Source organism: Dendropsophus ebraccatus, chromosome 4 (genome assembly GCF_027789765.1).
Source record: "Dendropsophus ebraccatus isolate aDenEbr1 chromosome 4, aDenEbr1.pat, whole genome shotgun sequence".
Lineage (NCBI taxonomy): Eukaryota > Metazoa > Chordata > Amphibia > Anura > Hylidae > Dendropsophus > Dendropsophus ebraccatus.
The window spans coordinates 109,336,113-109,348,558 of NC_091457.1; the positions used below are offsets into that span (position 1 = coordinate 109,336,113).

The 12,446-nt window shown below is 43.3% G+C and overlaps 1 protein-coding gene across 1 annotated transcript in view; it reads right to left on the minus strand.

Annotated features, from left to right (window-relative positions):
* FGD5 (FYVE, RhoGEF and PH domain containing 5) overlaps positions 1–4,101 on the minus strand; it is a 106,767-nt gene extending 102,666 nt beyond the window's left edge. The window contains exon 1 of the mRNA XM_069966684.1: positions 3,872–4,101. Coding sequence (XP_069822785.1) covers positions 3,872–3,881 — 10 coding nt within the window. The 5' untranslated portion in view covers positions 3,882–4,101. The remainder of the gene's footprint in view (positions 1–3,871) is intronic.
* Positions 4,102–12,446: the final 8,345 nt, after the last annotated feature.

Below are 12,446 nucleotides of genomic sequence, written 5' to 3' on the forward strand. Positions count from 1 at the left end.
AAGAAAAGACAATTTTTAAAAAAATATAAACCAGCTTAGAGCATAGATGAATAATAAGTAAAATAAGTAAGAACTCACAGAATAATAGCTACTTTCTTGCAAAAACAGCACCAACTCGGTTCCCAGTTCGTGTATGGTATTATGAGTAGAGATGAGCGAACCGTGTTCGGGTTCGAGTCCATCTGAACCCGAACGATCGGCATTTGAGTAGCGGGGGCTGCTGAACTTGGATAAAGCTCTAAGGTTGTCTGGAAAACATGGATACAGCCAGTGACTATATCCATGTTTTCCACATAGCCTTAGGGCTTTATCCAACTTCAGCAGCCACCGCTAATCAAATGCCGAAAGTTCGGGTTCGGATGGACTCGAGCATGCTCGGGGTTTGCTCATCTCTAATTATGATTCAACTTTGACAGAACTGAGTTGCAAAACCACGCCCAAAGTGAGGACAAGAGTGGAGCTGTTTCTGGATAAAAATCTCATGTTTTGTCTAAGCCTGGATATCTTCTGTAAGCAATAGTCTTTACTAGAGATGAGCAAACCTCGTGCTTGTTCGAGTCCATCCGAACCCAAACTTTCGGCATTTGATTAGCGGTGGCTGCTGAACTTGGATAAAGCCCTAAGGCTATGTGAAAAACATGGATATAGTCATTGGCTGTATCCATGTTTTCCAGACAACCTTAGAGCTTTATCCAAGTTCAGCAGCCCCTGCTAATCAAATGCTAAAAGTTCGGGTTCGGATGGATCCCTCCTAAACCAAGCCAAATCCCAGGAACCAAGCAGCCCACGCATATAGAGACCTTGCCACTGGTGCCTAAACTTTGTCTCTTGGCCACTCTACATGTACTAGTTTTTGGTGTTATTTACAAAGTTATTAGCCCATCCAAATTATAGGACCATCAAAGACTTGACATGAATTTTACAATGACCGGTTATTAAAAAAAAAAGTTATTCTTGAAATTTCACTGTATTTGCAACAGCATTTAGAATGACGGCAAACACAAGACCATCACATAAAATTACGGAAATAACAGAACTTGGAATACATGAAATATATGAATAATGAGTATTGTGGAACAAACAAAATCAATTCCCCCTTTTGTATCTGACAATTCAACAATGATTCATCCTCAAAAACCTCATTATTTCTCCATCTTAGAGGTTTTAGTGCATATTTTAATGTCAGGATTACAAAAGAAAGTGATTTATCATTTCTATGGGTCTTAATCTTGTTATCCACAAACCTACTGTATATGAGGATTTTATAGGCATCAGCCTCTAGGGAAATGCTTCCTTCCTGTACCCCTGGGACATATGATCTAGTTTCCTAGTAAACAGCATGGCGGCTCAGGCTGATTGTTGGCAGGAAGTTATGCCGGACAATAAATAATCAGCCACTGAGGTCACTTCCTGCCTATAATAACATTTTGTGACATTCTTCACCACTGCTCTGAAACCAGTCAGAACATGCACCGGACTTGGTTATACCTCCCTGACACTGTGAATCATCAGCTATAATGAAAAAAATAAAAGCTTTAATATGACATTAAGATAGAGACTTTTAATAGAAGTCCGTTAAATGCACTGGGTAATAGCTAAAAAGGAAATGGGAAAATAGTCAGTCATAGCTAGACATAATGGAAACCCTGCGCTTGTGTTTACATTGAGGGAGAGACTGATACCAAGGCCCAGAGGCGTAACTTGAATCATCCGGACCCCAATACAAAATCTGCCCCAACTAATGTGTAATGTATTATATATGGGCCCGGCACTCGCTAATGTACTTCTTAGCTTTATTGCATGAAGCGGCATGCGTTCCGACCACAACGGTCCTTATCAACAGCATTAAGACCGTTGTGGTTGGAACAAGTGCAGCTTCATGCAATAAAGCTCACCATAAGCATTTCATTAGTGATTGCCGGAATTTCTTCATTATTATCATTACGATTTCTTCATGCACCGCACCACAGATGCCACCAGGGTGCCGGTTGATCTTGGAACATTATATGTGGGCCCCTCAGGTATCAGGTATGTGTGACTGCCTCTGGACCCTTTAGTTATTACCCTGACCCTAAGTTAGATTCAGGCCTCTTGCACACAGCAAAAATGCACATAGACTGCCTGTATGGTAGAGAATGGGGTCCCAGCAGAGCCCAAGGGACTGCATGCCGCCATATAGAAGGGGAAAATATATATATGTAATACACAAAAGGGTCCCATGGTCTTTTAATATTGAGAACTTGCTCCTGCACATCTGTCTGTTGCTACTGCTGGGAAGAACTTGTGGCTTTTAGAATGTGTTCCTACCTTCCCAAATAGACGCTATAACAATAGTCTACCCACTTTGAAAACCATTGGCGTCTACAGGGTTAAAAACACTCCAGAGACTTTTAGCAATGGCAGGAAGGAAGAAATGGATCTGTAGGCCACATCCTGTTACTATGACCCACTCCCAAATCTCAGGGACACACTCACAGAGAGAGGCTCTGTCCCCAGGACATTAAATACACTGTACAATCATGCTGCAAAGCTGTCCCACTGCCCCCTGCTGGCCACACATCATGCTTGCAGCCAGATATTACTATAGAAATTGGGATTAATGGTGTTATCTTCCAAAGTGCACCTGTGTCATTAAGAATTCATTCACTATGTGCAGTTGGATAAACCAGGCTGTGTTGTGAAGATCTCCAAGGGGAATATGAAGTATAATGTATCCTTTCACCAGAAAGAATACAATGTTTAAAGTTTATAAAAATAAATTAAAATGTTAAGTATGTCTTAAGAAAAATAGTTTGCAAGCATCCTCCTGGTTTAAAGCACCAGCAATATAACATGAACCATATAATAATCTATCTATCTATCTATCTATCTATCTATCTATCTATCTATCTATCTATCTATCTATCTATCTATCTATCTATCCTACCTACAGTATCTACCTACTTACTGTAATTACCTACCTCTCTTTCTATTCTTCTAGCTGCTTATCTATTTACCTATCTTTGACAATTTGCCTTCCAGGATAATCTGATCCCAAATTCCTACTGGGAATTATATGTTTTGTAGACTGGGAGTTAAAATATATAAAAATACCCCCTCCCCCTTTCCCCAGCGCGCGCGCGCGCATGCACACGCACACACACGCACACACACACACACACACACACACACACACACACACACACACACATACACACTGTCCCCATTACACATTAAAGTGCAATGTAATTTAATGTAAAAATATACTCTTCTATGTCACCAGTTAACTGAGCTCACAATGTGTAGATATCTAGTAAAGCTCAATACACACCCTGAAAACTAGTTAAAGCAATCTAGGTTTTGCCTGCAGTCCTATGTTAATCGATAGATGAGTTGTACAAACTCAGCACTGCTACATCTTACAAACTCCTGGCATCAGGCACACTCCACACCTATCCAAGCTGTTAAACAAAAGCAGTAATAGAACATAGCAGCCTCCCCCTGTACAGTCCTTATAACTATTACCAGTCATAGAGTGTAACTTGGGATGAGAGTGATGGACACTACTATCACTGAACATACTAACCAGCAAAGCTGACAATCTAAATGTACTAAAATAATTCAGAAGATGATGTGATAAATACTAAGCACAGTATGATAGCTTATTATTATTGCTAGATCTCACATTGTACCAAACTGTGAGCCATCTGCACCAGTCTCCAGCCCTGATATACAGGAGTATTCAATAGCATATAATGCCATTGCATATAGAAGTCCCCACACTGCTGTACACAATGCCCAGCACACCACAGACACAGGTACTACTACACCTTGTATACAACACATCCAGCTCTATCTCAATGTCAGCTCCAAGACTCTGCTGTGCACCTACCTGTGCTCATCTTCCCTGCTCCAGAGAACTTCTACAGAGCTGTCCCCAGCATTTACATGGTCCCCTGGCATCTGCTGGGCACACACAGCCCTGGCACTTGCATCAGCTCCTCTATGGACTGAGCTGCTGGAACAGGCATGTCCCTTCCTGCTGCACACAAGGACTCTGTGATTTAAAGGGACACCACTTCTTCTTCTCCTTCTTCTAGTGACTGGATGCAGCAGCTGGAGAATCACGTGGCTCACTGCACAGTCAGAGCTTCACCCCCCCAAAATGAAGCAGCACAACAATGTAGTGAGTAGATAGAGAAGTCATTAACTGTAGGCTGAGCTTATTACAGACAATACACACTGTGCTCTGCTATGTCATTACTCATACACCCCTATCAACAGCCACAGCCAGTAATGCAAAGGGACATGTATCAACAGTCCTAAAATGCCTGAATCATTTATCAGAATGGATGAGATTTAGGGGATGGATATGGGGAAATGATTTAAAAGGAGTTTCCATGCATTTCAGATGCTAGTACTATTGGAGCCACTACTGATTCCCAAAATTAGGGACTGCATCACTGGATCATGAGCCAGGTCCCCTTCAGTACTGGATTCCATAATGCATCATATACTACCTTCTATGATATATATATATATATATATATATATATATATATATATATATATATATATATTAATGATCATGTTGTGCAACAATGGCCATTATTTGCCCTTAATTTAACATTGTGGGAACATAGACTAATGGTCCTTTTACATGGAGCTATTATCGTTCGAATTTTCGTGATAACGATCGCTTTTGAGCGATAGTCGGCTTGTGTAAACACAGCGAACGATCAAGTGATTGTGATTGCGATTGTAATCTTTCAACATGTTCTCAAATCTTTGTTGGTCGTTCACTGAAAATTTGCAGATTGCTTTGTGTAAAGTCTTTCACAGATTCACCCTAATGTGTGAGATAGGCTTAAGCGATCTTAAAACGATCGCAATAAAGATTTTTTCAAACGATTTATCTCTTTGTCTAAGCGCTGATCGATATAAAAACAAAATTGTTGCTTCAAAATCACTCTGTATAAAAGGACCCTAAGAGTGAAAACACAAACTGAGACTCTGTTCCCACTTCGGGAACATAGCGGGGAAAGGCAGCGGATTCGTAATATAAGTGGACGGTACTAATAATTATTTTTTTTTAAATACCTGCCAGTTTAAGTAACAAGACCATAACTACCAAATGGCTAAAACTGGCAAGTAATAAAAAAACGCAGGTTATAGCTATGTTCAGGGCCGATTCTGGGGTCTGTGCCGCCTGAGGCAAACCTCAGGCTGCCGCCCCCCTCACTGGCACTCGAACCCCCCCCCCCCCCCCCCCCCCCCGCGGCAAGCCCACCACCAACATACACTACCGCCCCCACATCCCTGGAACACCCAGGGTCCGCGGCCGCCGAAGCTCTTCAAGGCGGATCTGCCCCTTTAAAAGCAGGGGGCTCCGCTACCACTACCTGTTCTAACCAGTCCATTGAGCTTCCGGGACAGGTCACCTGATGCACGCCGGCCCCGTAAGCTCACAGCTCCAGCCCCGCGCGCCGCACCTCTCTAGTCTCCTGCTCAGTGGCATACATGTAACAGCTGACCGCACAGGACCGCGGGAGAGGTGCGGCGCACGGGGCTGGAGCTGTGAGCTTACGGGGCCGGCGTGCATCAGGTGACCTGTCCCGGAAGCTCAATGGACTGGTTAGAACAGGTAGTGGTAGCGGAGCCCACTGCTTTTAAAGGGGCAGATCCGCCTTGAAGAGCTTCGGCGGCCGCGGACCCTGGGTGTTCCAGGGAGGTGGGGGCGGTAGTGTATGTTCTGGAGGGGCCCGGCAGGCGGCCCTACAACTGATAATCTGGGCGGCCCAGTGGGCATTTGCCCGGTCCGCCAGATTATCAGCCGGGCATGCCGCCCCCTGCAGGACCGCAAAATCTGCCGCCTGAGGCGGAATACTCATTCCGCCTCATGGCAGAAGCGGGCCTGGCTATGTTCCCACATATATATCAGGGGAAGGCGTCAATAGACGAACGCAAGTAAAGAACATAAACATTATTAGCGGCCGACTATTTAACGAGATGTCTGTCTACCCCTCATATGTTCCCAAAACGAGAACATAGTATAACAGCAACATTTTACTACACATGGGTGACTACAACGCAACTGCATTGTGTGTTGTTACCCGAAGGCTAGGTTCACACACGGTAAAATTACAGAAAAATATGACTGTAAAATAAAGAAAAAATAGGGTTAATTTAAGAATGTGCTATATTAAAGTCAATGAAAAAACAGCCTTCTGTGCACACATTGTAAAAATGTTTGATTGTGGGTTTTTTTTACAATGTTTGCAGAATGGGGCTATGCTCCCACTTCGGGAACATATCGGGCAAGGTTGACTGAGAGGGGACTCAACTCTATTTCGCTTGGGTAAAACGAGCTTTTAATATGCCATATAAAGATGCCACTTAGGCTATGTTCACACAACGTCAAAAATAGAGAAAAGGCGGCTGATTTTGATATTTAAAATAACCTCCGTTTTTGCTGCACTTTAACTGGCAGCAATCGCAATGCATTGAAGTCAACGGGAAGACGGACGTCAAAATATTGTCCATGATGATTATTTTCGGACGTCTTTTGCAAACAGCGGTCGTTTTTATTAGTTGTTCACACACAGTTTTTCTTTTTCCACCGTTCTTTCTCCGTTTTTACTATTAAATTCAATAGACTTTTCAATCAAGACACACCCAAAGGCCAATTAGTAACCCAAACTAGAATAATGTACCAAAAGGGAAGGCTAGACAGCTGAATGACGTCCGTTATTTTGGACTCAAACTAACAGGCGTCATTTTAAACGGAGCTCAAAAGATGTTGAGTGAACATAGCCTTAAGGCCGTATTCCATGGCCCGACTCTGAGGAGCAAACGAGCGCTCTCAGTACTCGTTTGCTCCTCGTTCCCTGCTCGCTGCCATTATTCCACCCAGCTGCAGCGAGCAGGTGAGTCCGGGGAGGGCCAGGGGGAGCTGCGGGGCGGCTGCCCGGGTGATCGCTGATCGTCCGGGCAGCCCATAGGATATAGCGGCAGTCTGCTGCCACCTCTCCTATCGCTGCTGTATAAGTTGTTTGTCTTTTAGCATGTTGAAAGACAAATGACTTCAACGATCAGCCGACATGAACGATGTCGGCTGATCGTTGCCTTCTATTCCACGGGCTGATTATCGGCCGAATGCGGCTGATAATCTTTTCATGGAATAGGGCCTTTATACTGTCTCATCTCCTTTCCTAAATGCACCTTGCCTAAAGCTGACTTACTCCATTGTATGTGGAGCTGTCCTAAGGTCCAATCCCTGTGGTCTGAGGTGTTGTCCTCTATTAAAAAGGTATGGGGTAGGGAGGTCTTGGAAACTCACGTGATCTGTCTCTTTATTATTTCATTTTGTCATCCTGGGACAACCCCACAGAAGGACATATGATATCACAAGGTTCCAATCTCTCTATTTTAGCTACTAAGAAATGCTTGTTGAGACATTGGTTAGTTCAAGATGTTCTGACCTTATTGGAATTGGAAGATTTACTTAAGGAGCTTAAAGAGTTTGATTTTTCTCATACACCACATAATTTAGAAAGTGCTTCTAAATCTTTCTTGGAAGGAGATAGAGACCATTTATTGGTACATGTTTATTAGAGTTATTTGTTGACGAATAGGTTTAAAGTGGTTATCCAGCACAAATTTTTATCTTTTAAATCAAATGGTTTCAGAAAGTTATATAGATTTGTTATGTTTGTCCTGCAGCAAATGGTAAATTCTTTTTTTCAGTATGACACAGTTCTCTCTGCTGCCACCTCTGTCCGAGATAGGAACTGTCCAGAGCAGTAGCAAACTCCCATAGAAAACCTTTCCTGCTCTGGACAGTTTCTACAGCAGCTAATAAGTACTGGACATGAGATTTTTAAATAGAAGTAAATTACAAATCTATATAACTTTCTGAAACCAGTTGATTTGAAAGAAAAAAAAAATCACTGAAGTACCCCTTTAACCTCTTAAGGACATAGGACGTACCGGTACGTCCTATGTCCTCATTAGCACTTCAAAGCGGGGCCGCGCGGCGGCCCCGCTTTGAAGTGCCGCGATCCCGGGTGCCGCGTGTAGCCCGGGACCGCCGCTATTAGCGGGCACGGTCCGATCGCCGTGCCCGCTAATTAGCTAATCGGAGGCAGCTGTCAAAGTTGACAGCTGCCTCCGATTACCGGAGGCAACGTTTCCCTGGTGTCTAGTGGGGGAGATCGCTCCTCCGGGACCTTGTCCCGGAGGAGCGATCTCCCTGTCTGATGCCGGCCGGGGACGCGTCCAAGATGGCGCCGTCCTCGGCTCGGCACTCGTTTGTTTCCGGCTGCAGCAGCCGAAAGCAAACGAGTGCCGATCTCATGGATCTCTGCAGCATATCTATGCTGCAGAGATCTCTATGAGAGATCCAAGTGTATATACTAGAAGTCCCCCAGGGGGGCTTCTAGTATATGTGTAAAAAAAAAAAAAAACGTGTTGTTAATAGTAAAAATCCCCCTCCCCTAATAAAAGTCTGAATCACCCCCCTTTTCCCAGGTTTTAAATAAAAGTAAACAAATAAATAAATAAATAAACATGTTTGGTATCGCCGCGTGCGTAATCGCCCGAACTATTAATTAATCACATTCCTGATCTCGTACGGTAAACGGCGTCAGCGCAAAAAAATCCCAAAGTGCAAAATTGCGCATTTTTGGTCGCATCAAATCCAGAAAAAATGTAATAAAAAGCGATCAAAAAGTCGTATATGCGCAATCAAGGTACCGATAGAAAGAACACATCATGGCGCAAAAAATGACACCTCGCACAGCCCCATAGACCAAAGGATAAAAGCGCTATAAGCCTGGGAATGGAGCGATTTTAAGGAATGTATATTGGTTAACAACGGTTTGAATTTTTTACAGGCCATCCGATACAATATAAGTTATACATGTTATATATCGTTTTAATCGTAACGACTTGAAGAACATGCATAACAAGTCAGTTTTACCCCAGGGCGAATGGCGTAAAAACACATTTCCCCCAAATAAAAGAAATGCGTTTTTTTTTTCAATTTCACCACACTTTGAATTTTTTTCTGGTTTCGCAGTGTACTTTATGCAAAAATTCAGCCTGTAATTGCAAAGTACAATTAGTGACGCAAGAAATAAGGGGTCATGTGGGTTTCTAGGTGGAAAAATGCAAGTGCTATGACCTTTTAAACACAAGGAGGAAAAACCGAAAACGTAAAAACGAAAATGGGCCATGTCCTTAAAGGGTTAAATACACAGAATGGTATTGTACTCAAGACCTGCAAGAAACTCTAGGCAATCTGAAAGTGTCTCAATTTTTACTTTTCTCTTTATCTTTGACAAACCACCTTCTTGTATGTTCTCATTATATGCTTATCATACATGTTTTCCTGAATAGGTCATACATGCTATTTCATGTTGTTGAAAACATGTTGTATATGCCTTTCTTGTGAAGAATCAAAATTTATAAAAAGTAGGCAGAAGAAAAGGCTGCTGTCTCATTACATAGACGGCCACTAATAATATAAAATATATATAACAATTAGAGATGAGCGAACCGGGTTCGGGTCGATCAGAACCTGAACGTTTGGCATTTGATTAGCGGGGGCTGCTGAACTTGGATAAAGCTCTAAGGTTGTCTGGAAAACATGGATACAGCCAATGACTATATCCATGATTCCCACATAGCCTTAGGGCTTTATCCAACTTCAGCAGCCACCGCTAATCAAATGCCGAAAGTTCGGGTTCGGATCGACTCAAGCATGCCCGAGGTTTGCTTATCTCTAATAACAATATAAAAATAACGGCCAAAAAACGCTGTGTAAATTGTATGAACCCGAACACACGGCATTTGATCACTGATGGCTGAAGAAGTTGGATGCAGCCCTAGGAAGTCCTGGAAAACATGCATACAGCCTAGGGCTATAATCACACACTGTCAATACGGCCGCCATTTATATTGGACGGCTGTTGTTATAAGATCGACCGTCTAATAAAAAACACCATTTTGATGGTATATGAACATAGACTATGGCCGCATCCATGTTTTCCTAATGGACTTTAAAGTGATTGAAATATTCAGTATTGTCTTGTATCACCTCCTTCAGTTCTTTGTATTGGTTTGCTTACATATTGCAGTCATTGCAGTTTTCACCTGCCCATTTATTTTACTGTGTTAGGTGATGACTAAAGGTCAGATTCACGTGGCTGTAATACAAGGATTATATTAAGACTCTTTTCACACCATGGTGTCCCTCAGGGGTATACTTCGTATATACAATTGTATAGCTATGATGGATGCCATGCATCATACATGCACTTAGCATGCTGCGGAATGTATGTTGTTTTTTTTACAGGATCCTGCCCTATGGCATAACACAGAAGTCTGCACTATTCTATCCAGCAGAAAAGCGCATATATGCCAAAATGACACACTTCTGTCCTCCATAAGTGGATTGGGGTTTACGGATATGGGTTTTGTATGTGTCAGGAGATTTCTCAAAGCATACAGCAAACTGATAACACTAATATGAAAGGAGCCTAAAGTTATAATATAATAATAATAATCATATTTATTTGTATAGCTCCAACAGATTCCGCAGAGCTTTTTTAAATATGTAAGTACAAAACAGGTAATATTTATAATACATTATACTATAAGTAAGTAAAATAAAATAGAATGTGATACAAACAGTAAGAGACCTGCTCACGAGAGCTTACAGACTAGGATGACTGGAGGTGACACAAGAGGCAGTAAGTGCTTTATTTTGCCAATGTTCCAGTCATTGTACATAATCGCAAAGAGCCTATAGGTGATTGGGCAAGCCAGTCAAATGCCATTGTCTTGTTTCAGGTAGAAAATACTTGGCACCAAGGAGGATATAGAGTGGATGGAGAAGGGATAGCAGAGAGGAAGACGAGATTAGGGAATGTTATAAGCGCGCCTGAAGAGATGAGTCTTCAGGGCACGCTTGAAACTGGGGGTGTTGGAAATAAGTCTGAGGTCTTTGGGTAGGGAGTTGTAGAGAACAGGTGCAGCACAAGAGAAGTCTTGGAGGCGGGAGTGTGAGGTTCTGCTTATAGAAGAGGTTAGTGTGAGATCATTAGCAGAACGCAGAGCACAGGAAGGATGGTAGGTGGAGATGAGGGAGGAGATAAATGGAGGGGCAGAGTTGTGGAGAGCTTTATGGGTAAGGGTGAGGAGCTTGAACTGTATTTTGTATTTACTGGGTAACCAGTGCAGTGACTGGCACAGGGGGGAGACGTCAGTATAACGGCTGTACAGGAAGATGAGTCTGGCTGCTGCGTTTAGGATAGACTAGAGAGGGGAGAGCTTAGAGAAAGAAAGACCAATTAGTAGGGAGTGACAGTAGTCAAGACGGGAATGGATCAAGGCGACAGTCAGAGTCTGAGCAGTGTCAGTGGTGAGAAATGGGCGGATTCTGGAGATGTTTTTGAGATGAAGATGACAGGAGCGTGCAAGCGCTTGGATATAGGGAGTGAAGGATAGATCGGAGTCTAGCATGACCCCCAGACATCGAGCCTGATGCACAGGAGTTATGCTAGTACCACAGACTGAGAGGGAGATGTCGGGTTTAGGTTTGTTAGAGGGAGGAAATACCAGAAGTTCAGTTTTAGAGAGATTGAGTTTGAGAAACAGAGAGGTCATAGTGTTAGAGAGAGCAGATAGACAGTTACTAGTATTTTGCAGGAAGGCAGGGGAGATGTCACGGGAGGAGGTATATAGCTGGGTGTCATCAGCGTAAAGGTGGTATTGCAGGCCAAACCTGCTGATGGTCTGTCCGATGGGGGCTGTATAGAGGGTGAAGAGGAGGGGACCCAGGACTGACCCCTGGGGAACCCCAACAGAGAGAGGTAAGAGAGAAGAAGAAGAGCCCGAGAAGGATAAACTGAAGGAGCGGTCAGAGAGGTAGAGTCTTTAAGACCAAGAGAGCTGAGCATGAAGAGGAGGAGCTGGTGGTCTATGATGTCACACACCGCTGAGAGATCCAAGAGAATCAGCAAGTAGTAGTTTCCTTGTGACTTGGTCTTCAGGAGGTCGTTTGATACCTTGGTAAGAGCAGTTTCAGTGGAAAGAAGGGATCGGAATCCAGACTGTAGAGGGTCGAGAAGAGAGTTATCAGAGAGATAGCGGGTTTGGCGAGTATATACCAGACGTTCCAAGAGTTTAGAGATGAAAGGCAGATTAGATGGACAGGCTGCACAGGATGGATCTAGAGAAGGTTTTTTTTTAGTAATAGATTTATAATAGATTGTTTGAATGAGGAGGGAAATCTACCAGAGGAGAGTGAGAGGTTGAATATTCTAGTGAGATGAGTAGTGACAGCGGGAGAGAGGGACTGGAGGAGGTGTGAGGGAATAGGGTCGCAAAAAACCTTGTCAGTTCACACAATGGAGTGTGCGGACGGAGCATTGTGAGCAGTGGGGAATTCGGATGTGGGCATG